At 30.8% G+C, this 26,773-nt stretch overlaps 1 protein-coding gene across 6 annotated transcripts in view; it reads left to right on the top strand.

Moving 5' to 3' along the window:
• The window catches only part of pum (pumilio), a 560,122-nt gene that overhangs the window by 61,450 nt on the left and 471,899 nt on the right, over positions 1-26,773 (top strand). For all 6 annotated transcript variants that reach the window (XM_065514262.1, XM_065514286.1, XM_065514270.1 and 3 more), the window contains 5 exons: positions 2,023-2,243; positions 4,790-4,925; positions 5,473-5,591; positions 24,011-24,281; positions 24,422-24,514. In XM_065514262.1, the coding sequence (XP_065370334.1) occupies positions 2,023-2,243; positions 4,790-4,925; positions 5,473-5,591; positions 24,011-24,281; positions 24,422-24,514 (840 nt within the window). The remainder of the gene's footprint in view (positions 1-2,022; positions 2,244-4,789; positions 4,926-5,472; positions 5,592-24,010; positions 24,282-24,421; positions 24,515-26,773) is intronic.

Below are 26,773 nucleotides of genomic sequence, written 5' to 3'. Positions count from 1 at the left end.
CTGAATAGGAGGCAAATAAATGAATGAAAATAAAACAAAAGAGTGAAATGAAAAAGGTCCTTGACTTTTTCAAGTGGGTGGACATTAGGGGAGAATGTATGGCACAGTGGACTGTTATCGGGTATGCAGCGGCCCGAATACGTCAATTTTGACCATGTGTTTTAATGTTTCATAAACATTTAAATGTGTCATAAACATTTTAAATGTGTCATAAACATTTTAAATGCTTCAATAACATTTTAAATGTTTCATAAATATTTTAAATGTTTCATAAACATTTTTAATGTTTCATAAACATTTTAATTGTTTCATAAACATTTTAATGTTTCATAAACATTTTAAATGTTTCATAAACATTTTAAGTGTTTCATAAACATGTTAAATGTTTCATAAACATTTTCAATGTTTCATAAACATTTTCAATGTTTCATAAACATTTTCAATTGTTTTTTAAATGTTTCATAAATATTTTACATGATTCATAAACATTTTACATGTTTCATACACATTTTAAATGCTCCATAAACATTTTAAATGTTTCAATAACATTTTAAATGTTTCTTTAACATTTTAAATGTTTCTTTAACATTTTAAATGTTTCTTTAACATTTTAAATATTTCTTTAACATTTTAAATGTTTCAATAACATTTTAAATGCTTCATAAACATCTTAAATGTTTCATAAACATTTTGAATGTTTCATAAACATTTTAAATGTTTCATTAACATTTTAAATGTTTCATTAACATTTTAAATGTTTCATTAACATTTTAAATGTTTCGTAAACATATTGAATGTTTTATAAACATTTTAAATGTTTCATAAACATATTGAATGTTTCATAAACATATTGAATGTTTCATAAACATTTTGAATGTTTCATAAACATTTTAAATGTTTCATAAACATTTTAAATGTTTCATAAACATTTTAAATGTTTCATAAACATTTTAAATGTTTCATAAACATTTTAAATGTTTCATAAACATTTTAAATGTTTCATAAACATTTTAAATGCTTCATAAACATTTTAAATGTTTCATAAACATTTTAAATGCTTCATAAACATTTTAAATGTTTCATAAACATATTGAATGTTTCATAACCATTTTGAATGTTTCATAAACATTTTAAATGTTTCATAAACATTTTAAATGTTGTTGTTTCATCGACATTTTGTAAACATATCAAATTATTTATGAAACTTTTAAAATACTTCTCAAGCCGTAAGAATTATTTTAGCTTCTTAAACATTGAATATCCCTTCCAAAGTTGTATTAATTTTTAAAATCTTGTCAAATAGCGCCCAATGTGCGCCCAATAGAAAAAAAATTAAATATTGCTGCTCTTATTTGTTGGTTTTGGTTGAATTTCTTATCCTCAATAATAAAAAAACTAATTTTTAACAACAATTTCAAACAGACATCCTTTCTAGCTTCCTTTTTTTTACAACCACTTTATACTTGCTGCAGTAGACACAAAGTAGAAATTTAGGTCTTAATACTTAAACACGTTGTTACTAGCTCCATTGTACTAGTGCTAGAGTATAGTCGTTCGATTTTTGTTTTGCGTCTGTCTGACATCCTCTTAAAACAGTTATTTTTTTTAGTTTTTGTGTAAAAAAAATTGTAGCTGTTGTAATTTTATTTTATTATTGGCAATTAGGTCACAACAGTAAATTGTGAAAAATCAAATCAAGTCATCAACACTTAACCACACCAGCCTCCTCCCACTGAACTCCCTGTGGAAATGGCCAGTGACTAAGCAGAAATTAAAAACGAAATAAAAAGTGCAATACAGCGTGCAATATAGATGTTTTAAATCACTGCTGGTGCATTAAAGTGTAAATATGAAATAGTTTGAATCAGCAAATTTTGTTCTGTGTTTTTTTGTTTTCGTTTCTTTTTGGGGAAAATTTAATGGGTAATCTATGTTTCTCTGCTACAGTTTGCGTAGCATTTTAGCTTTAATTTGTTTCTGTGTTACAATTTATTTATTATTGTTTATTTCTTGTTTTTGCAGATCACTACATCCACTGCCAAAAAATTATGGGAGAAATCCGATGGCAAAGGTTCGGCTTCGGCTGGTGTTACCGGTGGCCCTTTAAATCCTTTACACATTGGTGATCCTCATGTTTGGAAAGATTCGCCCTGGTCCACACAGAGTGAGACAATATTGCCTCGACCACGTACATTTCCACAAGCACCGGATTCATCGGCGAGTGGAAATGCTGGGATATTGAGGTGAGTTTGAATAGACATTTTTGAAATACAATGTATAAGAAATATAAATTCAAATGCTTCGGGGTAGTCATAGAATCCAATCATTTTCGGAATCGGTTTTGAAAACGACAAAAAAGGTACATCTGACTTATGAAATCCAATGTAATTTTTCTTTAATCGATAAAGAATTTAATTCTAGATCGAATATATGACCGTTAACTTACAATTTTACGAGACCAATGTACATTAGGGTGGCCCTTAATAAACGAAAGTTGGATTTTGGCCATTCTCACCCCCCAGTTTGGTGAACATTAGTAAAAAAATCATCCTGAAAAAATTTTAGGTAAATCGGTTGGGGTTAAGACGTGCCGCAAGCCCTCTGAAGTTTTGAGATGCATTTACAAGGGGAAAAAATTCATTTTTTTCAGTTTTTGTAAAAATTTTGCCATTAAAAAATTACTTTTGTAATTCAATTTAAAAGAATCGAAATGTGTACGTAATTGTCGTTCTAATGAGACATAAAAAACAGAAATCGGTTAAAAAATTTTAAAGTTATTAAAAATTCGCCAGGCCATTAACGTGTCTCAGGCCACTAGAACAAGAAATGTTGGAACAAAATTAACATATTTTGAGAAATATTAAAATAAAAGCTCATTTTTACTTAAAATATGTCCATATTTACTTGTATATGAGTTTTTGTCTTCGTAGGATACCGTTAACCTATTCTTAGGTATGAACAAAAAAAATTAATTTTTTTAACGGCAGTTTCAAAACTCCATTTTCAAATTTTTAAAAATTTTGTTAAACAAATTTCAGAATTTTTTGATCATCTCATTGGGATTTATTAAGAGTATAATAGGGAATTAAATCGTGAAAAAATTATGAAAATATCTCTTATAGTTTTTCCGTACCTGCGATTTAAATTTTGAAATTTTCGAGAAAAACCAATTATTTGGCAATTTTTAGGCCAATGAGCTCTATTTTCTTACTCTTATGAATTTTAAGCAAAACTTAATTAGAATATTATAGTCCAGATAATTCAAAATATACTCTGAAACTTCTACTAAAATCAAAAAACGTTAACCCTTAAATCGTGAAGGTCAAAGGTAAAATTTTTCAATATTTGGAATTTCTCTTGGAAAGATTTTGAAATGTTCGAAATGTTGTATATTTTTGGGCCGATTTTGATGAAATTTAACAAAAATATAACACAAAGCCTAGTATTTACAAAAGCAGCAGAAAAATTAAAATTAACCCTATATAGCACTTGGTGTTAAAATGACCCCAAACTTCTAAAACCATAAAAAATTATGATTTTAAAAGTTTGGTGTCATTTTAACCCCAAGTGCCATTAAGCGTTAATTTCCATTCTTGTGCTGTTATTATAAACCCTAGAGTTTATGTTATATTTTTGTTAAATTTCATCAAAATCGGCCCAAAAATATACAACATTTCGATCATTTCGAAATCTTTCCAAGAGAAATTCCAAATATTGAAAAATTTTACCTTTGACCTTCACGATTTAAGGGTTAACGTCTTCCGATTTTAGTAGAAGTTTCAGAGTATATTTTGAATTATCTGGACTATAATATTCTGAATAGGTTTTACTTAAAATTCATAAGAGTAAGGAAATAGAGCTCATTGGCCTAAAAATTGCCAAATAATTGGTTTTTCTCGAAAATTTCAAAATTTAAATCGCAGGTACGGAAAAACTATAAGAGATATTTTAAGATATTTTTATTCCCTATTATACTCTTAATAAATCCCAATGAGATGATCAAAAAATTCTGAAATTTGTTTAACAAAATTTTTAAAAATTTGATAATGGAGTTTTGAAACTGCCGTTAAAAAAATTAAATTTTTTTGTTCATACCTAAGAATAGGTTAACGATATCCTACGAAGACAAAAACTCATATACAAGTAAATATGGACATATTTTAAGTAAAAATGAGCTTTTATTTTAATATTTCTCAAAATATGTTAATTTTGTTCCTACATTTCATGTTCTAGTGGCCTGAGACACGTTAATGGCCTGGCGAATTTTTAATAACTTTAACATTTTTTGACCGATTTCTGTTTTTTATGTCTCATTAGAACGACAATTACGTACACATTTCGATTCTTTTAAATTAAATTACAAAAGTAATTTTTTAATGGCAAAATTTTTACAAAAACTGAAAAAAATGCATTTTTTCCCCTTGTAAATGCATCTCAAAACTTCAGAGGGCTTGCGGCACGTCTTAACCCCAACCGATTTACCTAAAATTTTTTCAGGATGATTTTTTTGCTAATGTTCACCAAACTGGGGGGTGAGAATGGCCAAAATCCAACTTTCGTTTATTAAGGGCCACCCTAATGTACATATTCTGTCGTTTTCAAAACCGATTCCGACAATGATTGGATTCTATGACAACCCCGATTTTCTTTTCGTAACAATTTACTAAATAACCCCCTAGATATTATTTCGAATCTAATTCTATATTAGAATCAGAAAATTATGTTTACAAATTGACAGATTATTATATTGTTTATTATTTTCAATTTCTCTTTTCTGTGTTTCTTTCAGTCCTCGTGATTCAACAAGTGGTTTAGGTGTTAAAATGGTGGAATATGTTTTGGGTGGTTCACCAACAAATAAAGAAAGTCCTTTGTCGGGTTTGGAACCTCGTCTGAGGGGACTAAAGTTCGATGATAATGATAAAGTAAGTCTCATATTTAAACATATATGTACATAGTTTTGCGTTAGTGAGTTATTTATAAAATTAATTATTTAAGCCTCATTCTCTCAATTACAATTTTATCGTAACGATAAACTGCTAGATTTCAAACAAAATTTATTTATTTTACTGACGACATTGAGAAAATGGGCCTTAGTTAATATGGACAGCCCCATAATCGCTTAATCTCGGTACATACCCTTTCAGTTGTATGTTCTGCATCCGTTCCATGCTGCTGTTATTGTTTATTATTATTTTTATTTTGTGTAGCTTTTTTCATCACCATAATGCAATTTTGTTTGTTTCATTTCCTGTTTGACTTTCAACATCCTTTTTTGTTTTCCATTTGTTTTAATCATTTTGAGCCAGCAGTTTTATTTCTTCCATGATGTCCTTTGTTTCGATCTGCACTAATTGTTGCTTGAACCCAATTTTTTTATTTGTTTAAACTTTTTTGTCCTTTTAAACTAAATGTTCTCATTTTGATTTGTTTTTATGGAATTTTTTTCTTTTTCTGTTTTGTAATTTACAGTCACACGATGATAAAGAAAAGGCAAATTCTCCATTCGATACGAATGGCTTAAAGAAAGATGACCAAGTGACCACAACAAATGGTGTTGTCAATGGCATTGACGATGACAAAGGATTCAAGTAAGTAAAATAAATGTAAAATTTTTTTATTATTTCCCTAAATTTTTGTTTCAAATATTAGGTGAAAGAGAAAACAGCAGGAAAATATACTTTTAAACTGTACTGTAAAATATGATTTTTTGAAAATTTCGGTTTCAGGTTGACATTTTGGTAATTTTTCGTTAGTACTTCTTGAAGTACTCAGTCCAGTGAACAGTTTGTCTAAACCTTAGGTCACATTATACTGAAACAAATTGCTTACAAGATATAGAAAGAAAAAATCATTTGTGAACCATAGAGCACATTAAAATTGACCATAGATATTTCAGATTTTTGAAAATATTGTTAAATGAGTCACAAAATTTAAGGTTGCTATATTTAGTTTTACTAAAGACTAGCTACAATCCATTATGATTCACTACCCCCATCCGAATAAATGCAAAGTGCAAGCAGTGTCAAACTCATTAATTTTTGACATTCATAAATAATTAAATCACTCTTGAGTTTGTTATAATGTAGCGATATCGAGCATCAATAACATTCAGTGAATGACTTGACTGATTTTCACAGAATTATGGTCCAATGATGATACCTCCTTAAAATCCGCACTAAATACTGACACGATGTGGATGCATTTGATTAGAATGATTTTGGTCGAATTGTGACTGATGAAATTTCATTATTTTTTAAATATTCAACATTGAAATCGCGTGTAATGCTTCCTTTTTACTAACCCTAAATTGTCAGTAGTCAAAATGTTACTTTTTTTGGTTGGCCACACAACTAACAGCACATGCAAACGGCAAATTCAAATACTGAGAGAATTTTGGCACAGCACAGTGCCTTCCACTTTTCAGAATATCAAACTCCATAGATGAATGAATTAGCTAGAACAAGGCGAATTTGTACCAGGTGGTGGCAATGGCGAATTCAGGCAAATTCAACGTAAAAATAAACGTTCGCATGAAACTCTTAAAAAAAGAGTTTTAAATAGACGTCGTAAAAAAACTCATTTGAGGAGTTTTATTATTCCCGACAGAAAATTAAACTCATTTGAGGAATTTTATTTTTACCGTCAGAAAAATAAACCAGCTTGTCGCTGGTCAGATCATTACAATTTGTAAAGCACCTTGCATTGCAATTGAATAAGTTGTCATTAAAATAAAATCAAGTGGGATTTCAATTTGTTATTGTTTGATTCTTATTATTAAATAGTGGTTGTTTTTTTCTTCAACAAATAAATTACTACAAACATTATATCAGATAGACTCAATAAAGAAAGATACTGGAAAAAAGTAGAAAAGAACCGAAAAGAGTTTTATTTGCTGACGGGTAAATAAAACTCCTCAAATATTTTCTGGCGGAAAAAATAAAATTCCTCAAATGAGTTTTTTATGACGGGAAAAATAAAACTCTTTTTTTTAAGAGTTTCATGCGAACCTTTATTTTTACGTTGAAAAATAACTGTTAGCTGTGGAGTTGAGATTATTTTTTTAATGAAAGAGCGCGTCAATAGGAATCTATTGGTATATACAGGCCTGTCACACATTTCGTTCGGAATGGTTTCAATTCCGTAGTTTTTATTCCGATCGATTTCGTTTTAGGTTCTTCAGATTCCGTGTAATTTGTTAATTCAAAAAATATTTAATAATTCTGTATTTCAGATTTTAATTTGACATCCTTTTTTTATATTAAAACAAAAGTACAGAAATTGATTAAAATTTTAAGAAAATCAAATAAATACAAAACAAATATCAATTCCACTTTGAAAACTGAAACTGGTTTCATTCCGAAAGAAATTTTCGTTTTACTTTTTGTGAAGAAGCAAATTACGGAATTAATTTCACTTTCGGTCGGAATGGAATTCTGTGACAGGCCTAATAACAGTATCTGTTGACTCTAACATAGAAAGTTTTTGATTTCAAATTTTCTGGATAACAGTTATTTAGGGTCCCTGATGGAATCTATAAAAATTAGATTCCGACAGCCGCTTCTTTGAAAATATTTTAGCAATTATTCTATCTGTGTTATTGTAAAAATTCTGTTGCTATTAATGTATCCAACACTGTTTATATTCACACTCCTCTTTAAATGTGAAGAAAAACTTCATTACAATGACGTTAATAAGATATTACGCCAGCAAAATGGTCTAGTTACAGTCAACTCGTTTATTTTATTTGAAGACAGACTCTTTAATACAAACACATAGACATTATTACATTACACATCCAGCAATACGTAAATAAATAAAGTTTTACTGCAATTCATTGTATGTTTGAGCCTGCAAATTCATGGTTATTGTTGATGTTGTGTTTCCTTTCTCTCTCTCTGTCTCTCTCTCTTGTGTATTGTCTCACCACATTTGTTTTTAATGGTTTTTGGGGAGTTGTAATGCTATTTGGAGCCTGATGTTGTTATTGTTGACAAACTCTCTATACTAGTTTTATTTATTTATTGTTTGTGTTTATAGTATATTGTTGTTGTTGTTGTTGCTATTGTTTATTTATTGCTGTTGCACATTTTGCAGCATTACATTTATAAACAACAATAACAACAACCATTAACTACTCTACTCTACGATGGCATTGACATTAGAATAGTAAAACTGGTTTCTTCAAGGTTCTCTCTTACATGTTGTATTGTGTTGTGTTGTATATGTTTAGTTGTTTGTGTTTTTTTTTTGTTTGTTTGTTTTCAACATGTTTTACATATGACGACGACAACGACTATAATAACAACATTTACAACAACTAGACGCAGACAATGTCTATGTCTGGCAACAGCAACAGCAATAACAACGACCACAACAATGGTATTATTTAACAAGTTTGTGTGGAATCATCATCATCAGCAACTTTACCAATAAACTTAACCATCAACCATCATCATACCAATGGTACCCAGCGAGCGATTTACTAGTTACTACAAACTACATACTCGGCAGAGTAGGAACTTTTAATGAAAAGAGTTACGCTTGACTAACAAGCAGACATAACAGATGAACTTAACCAGCAACAAACAGCACATACGAGTACGAGTTGCTGCAGTGGTTTTTTTTTCTGTTGTGTTACAATAACTAAAATCTGTTTTTCTTTTTTGTTTCTCTTTTTCTTGCACAATTATTTGGTTGCATCAACAACAATAACAATAACAACAATTAATACATAATGATTTTCAAGTTTTTGTTTTCCATCATCATATGTGAATGTTGCCATCGTTGTTATTATCTGTCTTTATACCCTTCAGCTTCGTGAGAAGGGTATATATAAGTTTGTCATTCCGTTTGTAATTTCTACATTTTTCATTTCCGACCCTATAAAGTATATATATTCTGGATCCTTATAGATAGCGGAGTCGATTAAGCCATGTCCGTCTGTCTGTCTGTCTGTCCGTCTGTCTGTCTGTCTGTCTGTTGAAATCAGTTTTCTGAAGACCCCAGATATCTTCGGGATCCAAATCTTCAATAATTCTGTCAGACATGCTTTCGAGAATTTTGCTATTTAAAATCAGCAAAATCGGTCCACAAATGGCTGAGATATGAGGAAAAAACCAAGACAACCTCGATTTTTGACCAATTTTTGACCTATATCTGGATTACTAAGACATTAATATAGACAATATGGATATCTAATGATAGATATTTCAAAGACATTTGCAACGACGTATATAAGACCATATTAAGTTGGACCTACAATGGGTCAAAATCGGGAAAAAAAATTTTTAACCCGAATTTTTTTTTTCAAAAAAAAATTTTTAAAAACGAAAAAAAATTTTTTAAAATTTTAAAAAAAAAAAATTTAAATTTAAATTTAAAAAAAAAAAATTTATAATAATTTTTTTTCCAAAAAATGAAAAAAACAACTAAAAAAAAATTAAATTTTGTTTACCTAAAAATATTTAAAATTTTGAAGTATAATTTGGTGAAGGGTATATAAGATTCGGCACAGCCGAATATAGCACTCTTACTTGTTTTATATTACATTGGAGTAAATTGTTGTTGTTTTTTTTTTTTTTGGATAGAAACTTCACTTGTTTTACTAGAGTTTGTCTGCTGTTGTGACAGCGAGTAACTGTGATGCCATCTGTAATGAGTACTGCTGACAGTAACTGCATTTGGAAGTATGTTTGTATCACAATTTTCCTAAGACCATACGATTGAAGCTAAACTATGACTGTATGAAGACCTACGACTATGGACTGAGATCGAAAAATTCTAAACACACATTTTTCCTTAAATCTTTTAAACCATTTATTATTTGATTTTTTATTTTTTTGATCAAGTTACCTTTGTAAGGCATGTCAGTTATTATGTTTAATGTCAATTATGTTCATTTCTTCTTAATCTGATTAAAATGAATGACGAGAAAAAAGTGGGAACTTAAATTACACTATACAACACCAAAAAAAAATTACGAGGTCCGACCAATAAATTTTGATAGAGGAGACAAAAAAAAAGATACGTGTATCGGCGTTTTGAAAGTTTACATCTGAATTTCATTTGAGGTGAGGTTAAAGTTTCCCAACTCTGGCACATTCTTATTGTTAATCGTCATAAGAAACCATGTGATTCTTACATTTTAGGTATAAAATGTGTTCAGCAAAGTTATGTAAAATGTTACGGAGAATATTTTTGTAGAATATGTTAACCCTCTAAATCCTCAAGGCATGGGTCTTTTTTGTCCTTCTTTTAAAAATGAGCAAAAAACACCATTACAACAGGGATTTAAGGGGTTAAAATGTTCCGCAAAAATATTATCCGTAAAATTTTACTATAGTTCGCTAAATACACCAAAATGGAAAATTCAACCAGAAAGTCAGAAATAAGACATAACAAAAGAGAACCGAGGGTTAATTTCGCATTTATTAAGAATTTTATTTTAAAGAACATTTTACGTATAAAATGTATTCAGCAAGTGTATGCAAAATGTTACGGAGAATATTTTTGTAGAATATGTTAACCCTCTAAATCCTCAAGGCATGGGTCTTTTTTGTCCTTATTTTAAAAAAGAGCAACAAACTCCATTAACACATGAGTTAAGGGGTTAAAATGTTGTCCATGAAATTTTACTATAAGTCAATGAATACACCAAAACGGAAAATTTAACCAGAAAGTCAGAAATAAGACATAACAAAAGAGAGCTTAGGGTTAATTTCGCATTTATTAAGAATTTTATTTTAAAGTACCCCAAAAATTTAACATGCGCACCCACTGAAGAACACTTATAGCTGAAATATGCGTATGGTAATGATGTGGAATTGCCTAGAGCTAAATAAATGTAATTAATGAAGACTTCCTATCCAAATTCTTAATAAATACGAAATTAACCGTAAGCTCTCTTTTGTTGTGTCTTATTTCTGACTTTCTGGTTGAATTTTCCGTTCTGGTGTATTTAATGACTTATAGTAAAATTTCACGTATAATTTTTTTGCAGAACAGTTTAACCCCTTAAATCCCTGTTTTAATGGTGGTGTTTGCACTTTTTTAAAAGAAGGACAAATAGACCCATGCCTTGAGGATTTAGAGGGTTAACAAAAATATTCTCCGTAACATTTTACATAACTTTGCTGAACTGGTCACATGGTTTCTTATGACGATTAACAATAGAAATGTGCCAGAGTTGGGAAACTTTAACCTCAAATGAAATTCAGATGTAAACTTTCAAAACGCCGATACACGTATCTTTTTTTTTGACTTCTCTATCAAAATGTGTTAGTCGGACCTTGTAATTTTGGAAAAAATTTGATTTTGTTGTATAGTGTTATTAAACATTTTCAACAAAATGGTCCTACGAAAAGTTGGCCAAACAATCAAATGTCTGCCGTCAAATTGATTTCAATATTATTAAACAGTACCGGGAGAACTTGTCCGTTGATAGAAAACCTGGTTCAGGCAGAAGGAATGTTCAACATGATGTTTCTAAAGCTAATAAAGCAAACAAAAGAGCTCCCAATACATACGGTAGGAAAGCAGCCTGGTTAGGTCAGTACTCGGACTATTTGGTATGAAAAGTTAAAGCCAGTGCTGGTTTAAAAACATACAAGGCTCAAAAAGTTCCTGAGAGGAACTCTGCTAAACATTTAGAGGCCAAAGACAGAGCACGGAAATTGAAGTCAAAAAAATATAACTGCTACATAATGGATAACGATACGTATGTTCCGGGATGTTGTTCGCAGCTTCCGGGTCAATATTTTTATGTTGCTGATACTCGATGGAATGTTGTAGAATAGTATAGGACCCAAAAGTAGAATATTTTCCCAAACTGTTCTTGGTATGGCAAGCAATATGCAGTTGCGGCAAAAGAAGCAAAACATTTGTTACAAAGGGATCTATGAATACCGAAATTTACACAAAGGAATGTTTACAAATGAGGTTGCTTCCATTCATAAGACTTCTTAATGTGAAACTTATTATACCCTTCGCCATGAGTGGCAAGGATATATATAAGTTTGTCATTACGTTTGTAATATATACATTTTTCATTTGCGACCCCACAAAGTATATACACACCCAGTTCTAAAGTGACACAACTCAAAATTAATTTGTCGTTTTATATAAACCCGAAAAATGAATTTTACGCTTAAACTATGTACAATGCACTCCTTTATCTATATAAAAACAAGTAAGAAAGTATGGTCGGTCAAGCCCGACCATATAATACCCTACACTAAGTAAAAGAGCAAAAACATTTTTCTTTTAAAATTTCAATAATTTATATTTTTGAGTGATTTTCGGAAGTGGGCCTTATATGGGGGCTATGACCAATTATGGACGGATCACCATGAAATTAGGTCGTGTGATTTATGTCTATATGAAAGTTATTTATGTTGAATTTTGTGTATATACCAACATTTTTAAGTGATTTAAGCACGTTAAAGTGATTTTCGGAAGCGGGTCTATATGGGAGCTATGACTAATTATGGACCGATCGTAAAAAAATTTGGTGACATGAATTTTGTATATATAAAACTTATTTGGAGCGAAATTTGTGTAGATACATACACAGTACGGGCTCGATTTGTGCAACTACCTATTATTGCAACTGACCGATTAGCGCAACAGCAACTTTTTTCAAAAAACAGACGCGATAAGTGCAACTTTATTTTTTTTTTCATATGTAGTATTATTCAGAAGTTATTCTATTCTCTTCTCTATTTGTTCTGGTTGTTTTTTAATCAGAAGCGTAATTCAAAACTATTTGCCAAATCATAGGCACCTAAAAAATACTTTCACGACGACACTGCTCTCATAAAGAATTTTGGCTGTTTATTCAGTTATTTTTTATTAAAAGATTTATTTACACCATTTATTTTTACTTTGTTTTGTTTAATATATGAATTAATTACTTTTTGTTAATTAAGTTGCATGCTTTTGTTAAAAAAAGAATAAAAAATAATAGCATATATAGTGGTGGTTTATTGCAACATTTCGAATATCGCAACAACCTCGATTTCCTTTCGGTTGCGCAAATCGAGCCCGTACTGTATAAATTAAACATTTATGACCGATAAAGTCCAATTTCTAGAGGACATTTGTATGGGGGCTAGGTGAAATAATGGACCGATTTCAGCCAGTTTCAATATGTACCAAATCTGATCGTAATATCTTCAAAATTGCGACCTGTACCCTGCGCACAAGGTTTACATGGACAGCCAGCCAACCAGACGGACATCGACTCAGAAAGTGATTCTAAGTCGATCGGTATACTTTAAGGTGAGTGTTAGACTAATATTTTTGGGCGTTACAAACATCTGCACAAACGCATAATACCCTCCCCACTATGGTGGTGTAGGGTATAAATACCAGTGCATTCTGTTAAAAATTAACTGTTGTTAAAAAATACACTAATGACTTTCATTATATTTCAATTGGTATATATTTATTTTCGATTTCTGAAAAATTAAAATTTTGAGTTGTGTCACTATTGAACTGGGTAGTCGATATAGCCATGTCCGCCTGTATTTTTAAATCGACTTTCCGTAGCCCCCAAATAACTTACATAAATGATTCATACATCAATATGTTGGTCTCGGTTGTATGTTCCGGCTCGGTTGCTATTTAAAATCGACAAATTCGGCCCACAAATGGCTGAGATATAAGGAAAAAATCGGGACAACGTGGATTATTGCCATATTTTTATATCTATATCTGGATTACTAAATCATTAATATAGACAATATGGATATCTAATAATAGATATTTCAAAGTCCATTGCAACGACGTATATAAGGCTATAGTAAGCTGGACCTACAATCACAAAGTATACAGAGGCGACACGGCAAAAAAATATATTTGTCTCTTTCGCTCGAAACAATTTCAACTGGTTTGGTTTTGTGTTTATTTTAACGCACTGTCTGTATTAAACCGCAAATTTGTTTTCTCTTTCTATCAAAACAATTTCAAAAAAAGCTGATTTTAGTGTTTTTGAACTGTCAAATTTGACGCCTCTGTATACTTTGTGCTACAAAGTCGGGAAAAATATTTTTTAACCCGAATTTTTTCTAAATTCATTTTCCCAAAACAAAATTTGGAAAAACAATTTGTAAAAAAATAAATTTAAAAACTATTTTAAAAAAAATATTTTTAAGTATAATTTGGTAAAGGGTATATAAGATTCGGCACAGCCGAATATAGCTCTCTTACTTGTTTTTGGCTTGATTTGGCATCCTGTCACTATGGTAAGCAAGGTCTTGAATGGTACAAGAACAATAATATGGTATTTGTAGCAAGAGAGGCAAATCCTGCAAACTGCCAGTGGAGAGATATTAGGCCTTTGTTAAAAGAGAATTGAAGAGCACAAAAAAGGTGTCCAAAAGTGTGCTAGATTAAACGAAGTGACAGAAATCACTATAGGGGATTCCGGAAGAGGTTCATAAATTCATCAGTATTGAATAGAACTAACAAAAATAATATTTTTAGTAAGTTGTAATAATAATTTCAATCAAAATAAAAAAGTCAAAACTGTAGGTTTTGTGGTTTCTGTTTTATTAACATTTATGTATGTTAAGATTTTTTCGATCTCGCTCCTTATGGTTTGTATAAAGACCTACTATGATTGAAACTAGACTATGATTAAAAACCTACGGTAGATGCTTTTGAGGTTCAGAGATGCAAATGCATCTACACCTCACTGTTTGGTCTGGAGACTTCTGCGACAAATTAGACTGGTCCATCAGCAATCAAAATTCATAAATTCGTTTGATGGGATTTTTTGGGGCTTCTTCATTCACTCTCATTTTCAATTTTGCTAAAAATCTGCTCTCTTCTGCTCTCTTTATTTTAATATTTGTGAAAAATATTGTCACACAAACACTATTATCTACTTACATTATTATTAGCCATTTATGTGTTTTATTCTTGCCAAGTTTTGTGTTTTGATTTTCATTCACTTCTTTTACTTTCTGTCCTTAATTTTGTCTATGTCTGCAAAATGACATCGTTTAAAGCAAAATTCATGGCCAAAATTAACACAATTAGATGGACATTTACAAAACATTTTATTGCCATTTATTTATCTAGTAATTTTAATGGGGACAGGCAGGCAGACATACTGTTTGCAACCACCCATTATGAAGAGGAAAGTTATAAAGAGGTTTTTGATTATGATATTAATTTGTTCGAATATTAAAAGAAACCCTGCAGGGGTTTTTATCCGTGATTGGTAAACAGTTGCTTGGTACTTAACAATTAATTCCTTTCATGTCCTGTTCACAGCTTTTGTTTGCTTACCGCATTACCTGTATAGAAAAATGGTTAAACAAGCAAGCATTTATTTTCTATACAGTATTCTCTACATCTATTGAAATACCTGAACATAAGTGACCTAAGTAAGTAAAAGCCTTTAGAGATGATACTTCATGGCAGCCACCACAAGTTTGTTTTTTTTTATATTTTGTGGTTCAAGTACTTGTTGGTTACAAGAAATATTCATCTGAACACTTGTGATGTAAGTATTTGGCTAAATGGACGGCTGGTTGGCTGGCTCAATGGCCAAGTGTTTAATAAATGTCTAGCTGTATAGAAATGAGTGTTTGCGTCTGCTGTCTATTTGGAGGTCCAGTCGAGCGAGGCACTTGTTTTGTTGCTCTACTCATGGTTTTTTATGATTTTTTTTGTTTAGCTTTAGGAGGTGCTGATGATTTATTTGTATTTGAATTTTGGTGTTTCCTCTGGTCTCACGTTTTTGTATTTTATTTATTTCTATATCAAATATCGTATATCATCGTTTATTTTGTTTTTTTTTTTATTATATTTTTGTGGCTGTTGCTTCTTTTGTAACCCAATAACCACAATTGAAAGTGAAGTAGTATTGTGAGCTCTTCAGTATTTTTATGTTTAAGCATTGTCGTTTATTTTTTTGTATACTTTTTTATCCGATACTCAAATAATTGCTGGCAGAGATTTCATTGTGCGGTCATATCTTAATCAGTGATTTTTTTTTGTTTTTGTGATTTTAGGTCAATTATTGTTGTGGGATGATGAGGAGAAAATGCGATTTATAGTAAATGGCTTAATAAAAACATAATTATATTACTCACCGGGGGACATTAATAAAATTACAATTAAGAGCAACAAAAAACCTTAAACAAAATTCCGATTATAAATATTTTGGAAATACAGTGCACTCGCGATAATATGAACACCCCAATATATAAACACTTTTTACTTCCATAGGGTACTCTAAAATATGAACTTAGTGAACTAAGCTGATCATATAAGCATTTTAAAATATGAACAGCTTATTTTTGTTTTTTTAACGTATTTTATCTATCTACACAGAGTTGAAATCTAAAGCAACAGGGTAGTGGCTAAATTCTAATTCAACTGCTTAATTTTTGAACTTCCCTAGCTGTTGATGTGAATTAGATGCCATTTGCAAATATGAACAATCTTGTAAAAGTGAACTGAACTGGCCTGGTTTTAATTAGTTCATATTATCGCGAGTGCACTGTATATATTTTAAATTTTGAGGAAACAAAATGTTTCGACTAGTCATCGTTCGTACCTTACCGTTTATTGAAATTTGGAACACATTTTCTCTGTGGTAATACGAAATTGGATGTTCCTTAAAATTTTTAAATTTGCTACGGTTCGGATTCTATTGAGGTTCAAAATTAAAATTTTATATAAAAATAGTGTTAAATTGTGCAGTTTCAATTGTAGATAACTTTATAATCGCTTATCCAACTTTTACAATATTGGTCTCAGAGTAATAGTATTGTACTCTAGTTTCAATATATTTGCCTAAAACTCATTTTATTTTGAACACCAAAATGTTGAACTAAAAAATTTAACAAATGATATCTCAACAAGTAAGAGAGCTATATTCGTCTGTGCCGAATCTTATATACCCTTCACCAAATTATACTTCAAAATACAATTTTTAGGTAAACATAATATATTTTTTTTCCAAAGTTGTTTTTTTCATTTTTTGGAAAATAAATTTTTTCGAATTGTTATTTAAAATTTTTTTTTTTGAATTTTTTTCGATTTGACCCATTGTTGGTCGAACTTACTATAGCCTTATATACGTCGTTGGAAAGGTCTTTGAAATATCTATCATTAGATATCCACATTGTCTATATTAATGACATAATAATCCAGATATAGGTCAAAAATCGAGGTTGTCCTGGTTTTTTCCTCATATCTCAGCCATTTGTGGACCGATTTTAAATAGGAAACTTGAAGATTTGGAACCCGAAGATATCTGGGGTCTTCAGAAAATTGATTTCAACAGACAGACGGACATGGCTTAATCGACTCCGCTATCTATAAGGATCCAGAATATATATACTTTATAGGGTCGGAAAATTATATTGTGGAAATTACAAACGGAGTGACACGAAGGTGAAGGGTATAAAAAAAGGTTTTATGACTTTGTGTATGCGGGATATACATAAGATGGCGTATCTCTTGAATTCGGTTTTTGTTTTTAATAACTTATATGTAAATTATTCTCACTTAGTGTAAACATTTTTACTTCGAAAATGTTGAAATTTGTGACAACAAAGCGTCATATGCGGGAAGTTTAGCTTTTGTTCTTTAATTAGGAAAAAATGCCGCTGAAGCACACCGATTGCTAACCAAAGCTTATAGTGGTTTCAACGTGCGAGAGATGGTTTGTGCATTTCAAAAGTTATGATTTTGACACGGAACACAAAGATCGCCCGGAGCAGCCTAAATGAATTGGATGCATTGCTCCATGAAGATCATTGTAAAATTCAACAAAAGAATGCAAAATCATTAAGAGCTAAGCAAGCAGCAATTTGCGAGCAGCATTATACCTCCAAAAGCAGGGAAATTGGGTACCATACGAATTGTAGCCGAGATACCTTCAAAGACGATTTTGCATGTCCGAAATGCTGTTTGAACTCTATAAAAGAAAATCATTTTTACAAGTAATGATTGTGATGAAGAGTGGATCCATTACGATAATTCGAAGCGTAAAAGATCGTACAGTCGAAATCCAGCCGAATCGACACCAAAGCCAAATATCCATGGCGCTAAGGTTTTTCTCTGTATTTGGTGGGAGCAAAAGAGTTCTATCTATTATGAGCTGCTGAAAACTGACCAGACCATTACAGGTAGCCTGTACCGAACGCAACTGATTCGTTTGCGAGTATTCGCCGAAAAAGGCCCAGAATAAGCGGCCAGACATGAAACCGTAATATTCCATCATGACAACTCAATACATGCACAGAGAAAACAGATTCGTAGTATCAACTGAATTTGTTGCCAATATACGAACCTGTTTTTTCTGTATGTTAAAAACTATTTAAAATGAAGTGGTTGGGAAGTTTTGCATCGCCCGCTTTATAGTCCAGACAGTGCCTCGTCCGAGCACTATTTGTTTCGATCTATGCCGAACGCTCTCTCTGGGATACGCTTCACTCAAGAACACAGTATTCAATATAGGCTTGATTTATTCTTGACCTCAAAAGATGAGCAAATCACTTGACCTAATTTCATGACGACCGGTCCATAATTGATCATAGCTTTCATATAAGGCAGACTTCCGAATATTACTTTAACGAGCATAAATCTTTTAAAAAATGTTTGTATCCAAATATAAAGTTCAACTAAATGAGTTTTATATCTAACGAAATCATGCGGCCTAATTTCTTGACGATCGGTCCATATAAAAACTACTTCCGAAAACAACTCTCGAAAAACAAATAAATAAAATGTTAAAAGAAATCTTTGTTGTATGTAGGGAGCACATTCTATGGTCGGACTTGACCGACTATAATTTTTTACTTGGTTTTCGTATTGAAAATTTACCGGGCTAAGCAAATTTTGGACATATGTATGTATGTCACAGTTGAAAACTGTTGTGGTGGGCCGAAGTCCCGCTTTGCAAGCATTTACTAAATATGAATGCTATTCCACCTTTTCTTTGTAGCTAATTTTTTTTATACCCTTCACCTTCGTGAGAAGGGTATATATAAGTTTGTCATCCGTTTGTAATTTCCACAATATAATTTTCCGACCCTATATATATTAAGCCATGTCTGTCTATCTGTCTGTTGAAATCAACTTTCCGAAGCCCCCAAATAATTTTTTTTTTTAAATTTAAAAAAAATTTGAAAAATTTTTTTCCAAAAAATGAAAAAACAACTTTGGAAAAAAAATAAGTTTTGTTTACCTAAAAACATTTTTAAAATTAAAAAAAAAATTTAAAAAACAATTCGAAAGTTTTTTTTTTACAAAAAATTAATTTTGAATAAATAATCCTCTACTTTGTTATATATTTATGAAATAAGAGTTAAAACATACTTTTTTAATATAACCATCACTTAAAAGTTCGTTAAATCGGAAAGCTACTGCTGGAGTTATATTTATGGAGCTACTGAATACATAAATCATACAATACATTTATTAATAAATTATAATTATATTGATCTCAGCCCTTAGATATAATTTTCCTCACAAATCATGTTCGTATTTTAAGCTAGTAACTCTGTGGGCGCTTTATTAGACAGTTTTGAAAAAAATTATAAAAAAAGTAACGGCGTAAACATGTCAATGGTTGTTAAACATCATAAATCACGCTTAATAACATCGTAAACAACTGTCAAGCAGCCAGCCAGTCAGTCAGCTGTGTTGATTGTCAGTCAGTTGGTGTAGAAAACCGCTTTTGAATTGAATAAAACAAAAGATTCAAACGCCAAACTTGATTACACACCCACACATGTGAAACACATAAACACAGCATGTATAAGCATGCAGCATTATTGCAGCTTGCCTGAATGAAATAAACTCACTGAGAGCAGAGAGAGAGAATTTATTAAACACAGCGTAAATGAATTATTTCAAGCTCAATTAAATTCATTCAATATTTTTACATCAAATATAAAGAAATCTATTGTTTATCTTTTGTCATCTGTTTCGTTGTTGTATCTATATTTCATTCATTCATTCATTGAGTCAGTCTGGCCTGTCATGTCTGTGCTTTTCCATCTTATTGAGGTAGATCAGAGTGAAGCGCAAAAGCGCGCGTCTCGTCTGACAATAAAATGCAAATTAAATGAAGAAATAAATAAATTAAAGAAGCAAATAAAGAAAAAAATAATAAAGAAAAACAAACGTGATGCAATTAATAAATTACAAAAACAATAAAAACAAAACTCTTAATAGATGTTGTTGCTTATAAACAAATAACACACCAATACCTTCTTTCTATCTAAACTTAAATCTATAAAAACTGGTGAATCATCAATTTGGCGCTTAAATCTAAAACCACTAAAACGATCATTATTTAATTTTTTTTATAAATGAATTAATTAAACACATGAACTGCAAAGCAACAAAAGTATTATAATGAAGCGCCATTATTGCTTTTTTTGTTGCTGTATTTTTATTTATAGTTGCATTTTTTTTCTTTAGTTTTTAATTGTTTTATTTAAAAAAAAACACAGTTTCTTGTCGTTTTTATTCTTTTAAAAGCTTGTTTGAGGTCATTAACACGCCATAAAAGACAACAGCAATAAAACTAGAAATATATTTAAATAATTGCTTAGCAAATTAACAGTTGCAGTTCATTTGCATTAATTAAATTATTGCTGTTTTTTTTTAGAGTAGAATTAAATTGTTGAATAAATTAGTTTTGATTATTGGTAGACATTTAAGAATCTTTTGATTTTTTTTAAAGAATGCTGTCTTTTTAGCGGAATTTAGAGAACAAGTTTTTTAATTAAAAGCTATGGAAATACTGATTAATAAGAATAATATTTGTAATATTTTTATACTTTGAATTTCAAATCAAAAACGCCAATAAATTATGCAATCATTAAAATACCTGTTAACACCTCTGAATTGGTCATACATTTTGTGAACTCGAAACGGCAAACGTTTGTCAAAATTTGTATAAAAAAAAACATTTCTTATGATTCAAAACGTCAGGGTTTTGGTGGATGAGAACATACATATATAGATCAGACATTTAATGCCTTCTAGATGGGGTGATGTGAAAATATTTACATCCCATTGCTTCCTTTCGGTAATTCCAGTGATACAACCAATATCGAGATGTATTATTCCATCACAACTTTCCGTAGCAATGGTCGTTCAACATAGAGGAAAAACTACAAAATTTTAGGAACAACTAAAGGGAGTTTTTTTTATAGAGGCGGATAATGATAATCCTCAAGCCATTGTCGAAACACCATTGCATCCAGAAAAACTCACTGTTTGGTGGGCTTTATTGGCCGGTGGAATCATTGGTCCATATTACTTCACAAATAACAATGGTCAGAACGTTACTGTCAGCTGTGAGCTGTATAGAAACATGCTTACTAATTTGTTCGTGCCTCAATTGGAAGGCATTAGTGCCACATGTCGCACAGGGCACGATACAATCAAGTCATTTTATGCACAGATGTGATAACTTTTCCCTTGGGTTTATATCATTTAGTGCCGATCACTATTCTGCAAAAATCCAATATTTGCAGCGCTTTCTCCACACTATTTTCAATATGGTATTTCCAATATAAGCGACCGTCAAACATTTCTCCAGATATATTTATTGTTACCACTTCCACTTCGAGATCATTGTTTTGCACTTTCAAATAGGATATTAGGATCCTTACCTCTTGTTACTACATAATCTGCATATACATAAGTGGGTTTGAATCCAAGTTTGAAAATAATCTTTAGGAGACATAAGTTTATCGATCATTATTAAGAAAGTATATTTAAGTTTACAAAAGTAAGTTGGGTTTTGATCCCGAAATCAAGACCTTTGCATGAACAAATCTAGATGTCGTGTATACGCCTGTTAGAGTTTTAATCATAGGCTTAATGTTGGTACATATCAATATTATAAACGTATATACTACCTCAGTCTGTGAACCGACCGTTCTACGGTAGAGATCTTAGCCAGCATGATGCCGCATTGAGCTTGCAGCTAGTAAACTTCAAATCTTCAAATATATACAAAATGTATATCTACATTAAACTGCCATTACACGATCACATCTTTTTGAAAACTTTCAGAAAAAATAAGACAGCTAACCGTATCCCATATAAACATAACATCTTACTCTCTGCTACTTTAAGGCTTTTAGAAACACATTAATATGATACTGTCCCAAAAGTGTGTCGCAAAATTTGACAGCTTAATGTAGATTTTTCTATACATAAAAATAAAATATTTCTTTCGTTGGTACCTTTAGTGAGATAATTTGAAAAATTGCGCGGTTTTATAATCTGTTTACATTTTTGTAATAACCTTTTTAAATGATATTTTATTTGCATAATATTGTTACGTTTTTACCTCTTAAAAACAGTGGTTTATTTCCTTAAATAAACCGTATTCTTTTAATTGCAAATAAAAGCAGTTTAGTAGTTTAGAATTGTAACAACTCTTTATTTATTAAAATTTTCATAGCAATTTAAAATTTTCTTTTAATACGCATACTTATATTACACACTTTATAATGTACAATAATACACTGACAATGCACTTGATGTTAGTTCCAAACTGACTCTCTGCAATTTGCTGTTACTATTTATATACACAGTTCCATCTTCTAGTAGTTTCATGAACGGACAAAATTAGAATGTTCTATTTCTAGAGCTTTTAGCAACTATGTTCCAATTGCCTAAATTGGAAGTAAAATAACTACTGAAATTTATTTAGACATCATAAGGACGAAAATGCTTTAATTTTCAAAGGCTGAAATATTTTAAAAGTGGACGTTTTTGCAGAATAGCGATTCTAAGCATTCCGCAAAAACTGTGAATTCATGGTCTCAATTGCACAAATTTTACTCCTTTACAATGACTTTGTGTGATCTATGAATCGGAGATATCAGTATCTTATAATAATGAAATAATAAATAAATTAGATGACGTTTTTGATAAAAAATACAAACATTTCCAAAATTTCCACAGCATTGAATATTTTTAAATATTTTCATTTCCTTTCAGTTATAGTATTTACTTAATTGTATATATTAAAGGGTTGATACAAATTTAAGAACATTTTAATTCTCTAAGTTTAATAAATGTCAGGAGAGTTCTGCTAATACAATATCAAGAGCCTAATTTTATATAAAAGCGTCCAATTTCAATTATATAAAGATTTTCATCTAATGGATAAGTTTTTTTTTGTGTTATACTCCGAAAATTTGTTGTCCCTACAATTTATGTAAGAATTCAGAACAGCAAAGGTTCAGAAATTCATTATTTTGATCGAATTTTTTTCGTTTCCTCCCACTACAAACTCTATTATGTTACAACACTAAGAAAAAGACGATAACTTTAATATTTAAATGAACTATTAGCGACATCACATAATTTAAGTAAAGTGTATAAGATAGCTCTGACGACCTGAAGAACTAACTTAAGCAACTGGCACAATGGACTAAAAAAATTTCCTGGTAGACTTTAAGGGCCTCATTTTATAAAACGAAATGTTAAACGTTAGAAAAAAATTGTATGGAAAATAGTCAGGTTTCAAACATATTTCCCAGTATTCTTCATACAAATTACTTAGGTTTCGTTTTATAAAATAAGACCCTAAGTTTTCACACATATGCCACACAATTCATCTATCTATCTAATCTGGTCTTCACTGTAATATAAATAAATTACTACTACTCTGTTACTAACAGTTTTAGCCGTTTAAGAAACTTCCCTTTCAACAATTAGTCCCAAATGTTAAATAGTTGCAGAACTATTGGTAAAAAACCATGACGGTTGTGTACCACAATAGTTTGTGACAAAATTGCACTTAATACCAGTAAATTTCCCTTTCAATTATTTTCCCAAGGCTTGTGGCTTAGCTAAATAAAACCTAGTGACTTAGCTAATACAAATACCCACAATGCTACTCAAACTTTGAAAGGGAAATTTTATTAACATTAATTCAAATCAAAAAAGTAACAGAACTGTTTTTAATACAGAATTGTAATCAAATTTGTGTTATTTTTACTTTTAGTCGCACACCCGGTTCCCGGCAACCCTCACCAGCTGAAGAAAACCTACCACGTCCCCCCACTCTACTCGATCCCAGCCAACATGCCGGGTTTCCACCACACGCCTTCAATCACATGTTGGGCGCTGCTGGCATGGATCATCCAGGCAATAATTCGGGCTCCGGTGCTCCTGGTCAACAAATGAATTCATCATATGCACATCATCAAATGCCACAGATGAATCAACTGCAACCGCCGGTCATGAATGGTGTGGGTGGCATGCAAATGGCACAGGTATATTGTCTTCTAGGTGGTTATTTTGTAAAGCCAAACATTTCAAATACAAATTACGGAGCAATATTAGTGTTTTACAAAATAACAATCCAATTTGTTTAAGCTATATATTTTAGTAATATTTGTTTTCTTTTATTTAGAGTCCCATGTTAAATCATCAAGGTCAAGGACCCAATCAAATTGAATCTCCTGGTAATCTATTGCAGCAACAACCACCAAATTTTGATGTTCAGGTAAGTGAATTTCATTATCTTTAGTTTTTAACTTTAACTAGTATATCCCGGTGCACTTCGCTACCCCTATCCTAGAAAAATTAAACTATGTACAATGGTATGATAATAACACATGCAAAATATTGAGAATCTCTCAATTACTGTTTAATTTGGTATGGGAGACACTACTTCACTGTTCTGATCCCACCCATTTTTATGTATTTTATGTAAAAAAATAACTCATATTCACTTTAACTTTACTTTATATGGGAGGCGTCATTCCAACTAAGCCGATCATGTTTAGCTAAACTTTGTAAAATGATCAAGAATAAATTCGTTTTTAATATGGTAATAAATTGATTGATATAGATTTTAAACACTTTTAGAATTATAGCTCTCCAGATATTCGAAATTAATTATTTACTTTGAATGAGAGGTGCCACCACTAATGCAATCCCGACCACAAAGTTTGAAGAATCATGTAATTATAACTTTGTATGGGAGGTGACTCACATCCTTTGTATAGGGTGTGCCACGCCCAGTATTCCAATCCCGAAAATTTTCAGCGAAACTATGCAAAATGATAAAAGAGCCATATAGACAAAGTTTGAAAAATCTTGAAATTATAGTTCACAAAATATTTAAAAATAACTATTTACTTTGTATGGGAGGTGACTCGCCACCTGTTCCGATCCATCTCATTTTTGGTTAAACTTCATGCAGTGATAATAAATTGATTCGTATAAAGTTTAAAGCCTTCGCAATTATAGTTTTGCAGATATTATAAAATAACTATTTACTCACAATTACATATTGAGAAAATAAAAAAAACCTTCAAAATATTTCTTTCAAGCGACTTTAAATTACATAATAAAATCTTCTTCTTTATTGTTTTCTATAACAACTCTCACTTAAAACAGAGCGAAATCAATACTGTTTAATTGTTTCTCTTATTTATTTACAACAACAACACGCATTGCTTTGTTTACTTTTTAGCTTAAGGTTCACATGTACACGTTTTTGCATATGTGTTAGTAACATCTTAAAACGCTTATAACTCCTAAAAAACTGAACCGATTTCAATAAAATATATATTCTGCACTTCTGTGAATAAATCCCTTTAAAATGGTATATTTTTTTCCTAAATTGAATGTATAATGTGAGCGTAAAAGGGATCTAAAGAAATCGACTTGCCTATTAATATTATGATATGAAAAATTTAAATTTCTATAGAAATTTGCAAATATTGATCCGTTACAGCCTTAAATTTAAAGCATAATTTATTCAAAAGTAAAGCAATCTTTTACATATTTTTGATTTAGAGAATTGTCATTATCGAGGAAAAACTGCACTTGTTCCACAACCAGTTTTAAAACTCATGCATATAGCCAATGGTTTGGCAACCAATGATTTTTGTTTGAAATTGTTGTCTTTGCAGCAAGTTCTATTGAAGCGGAACTGTTTTGAAACCAGTTGCTTGAAATTATCACCTACTAACGCTACTAACGTTGGGTTAAATAACAAACAAATCACACAAATTAAAGGTTTTTAAAATCGGTTGCACGTTCCATGAAGCTATTTTGAAATTATTGAGGAACTTTTTAACAAAGAAGCTGGGGCAAAATTACCGCATTCGTGATCGAATGAGCTATCGTATTGAAAAATTTCGATATTTAAATTATGATCAAATGTACTTAATTTCTTGCTCGATATCGAATGCCATAATCTCAAATAAGAAAATTACGATCGAATTTACTCGATATCGAATGCGGTAATTTGGCCCCTGAAGTGGTTCTGAGCTTGCGATTAGAACAATTTCTAAATAATATCCTGGGTATTTATTTACTTTAAACTATTTAAATTATTTAAGCGATTTTCTGGTTACATCACCCTACCCTCTCAGATTCAACAAATGACATCGACACTTTAATCCCCCTGATTGCCAAATACACTGGTAAATACATATTTCAACATTTACACATGAAGTTTTTTTCTTCAGTTTTTATTCAAATAGTTGATGCTATTTCTAGACATTCAACAGCTCAAATGTAACTTTCAAATCGAAACACTTAGACACACATGTGGTGGTTGGCTTTAAGTCAAAACTTTATTTCATTTCAAATTGAAATGAGTGAAAAAAATCTAAAGAAATAAAAGAAACCATGTCTAAAAACCAACAAAACGGCTACAATATTAAACTGACTGCAGTTTCATTCTTTTTTTTCTCATTTAAAAAAGAGATTTGTTGCAATATACTACGGCCAAACACAAAACAGAAAA

The sequence above is a fragment of the Calliphora vicina genome, chromosome 1 (genome assembly GCF_958450345.1).
Source record: "Calliphora vicina chromosome 1, idCalVici1.1, whole genome shotgun sequence".
NCBI lineage: Eukaryota > Metazoa > Arthropoda > Insecta > Diptera > Calliphoridae > Calliphora > Calliphora vicina.
Note: the sequence above shows the minus strand (reverse complement) of the source record. Positions and strands in the feature narration are given on the sequence as shown.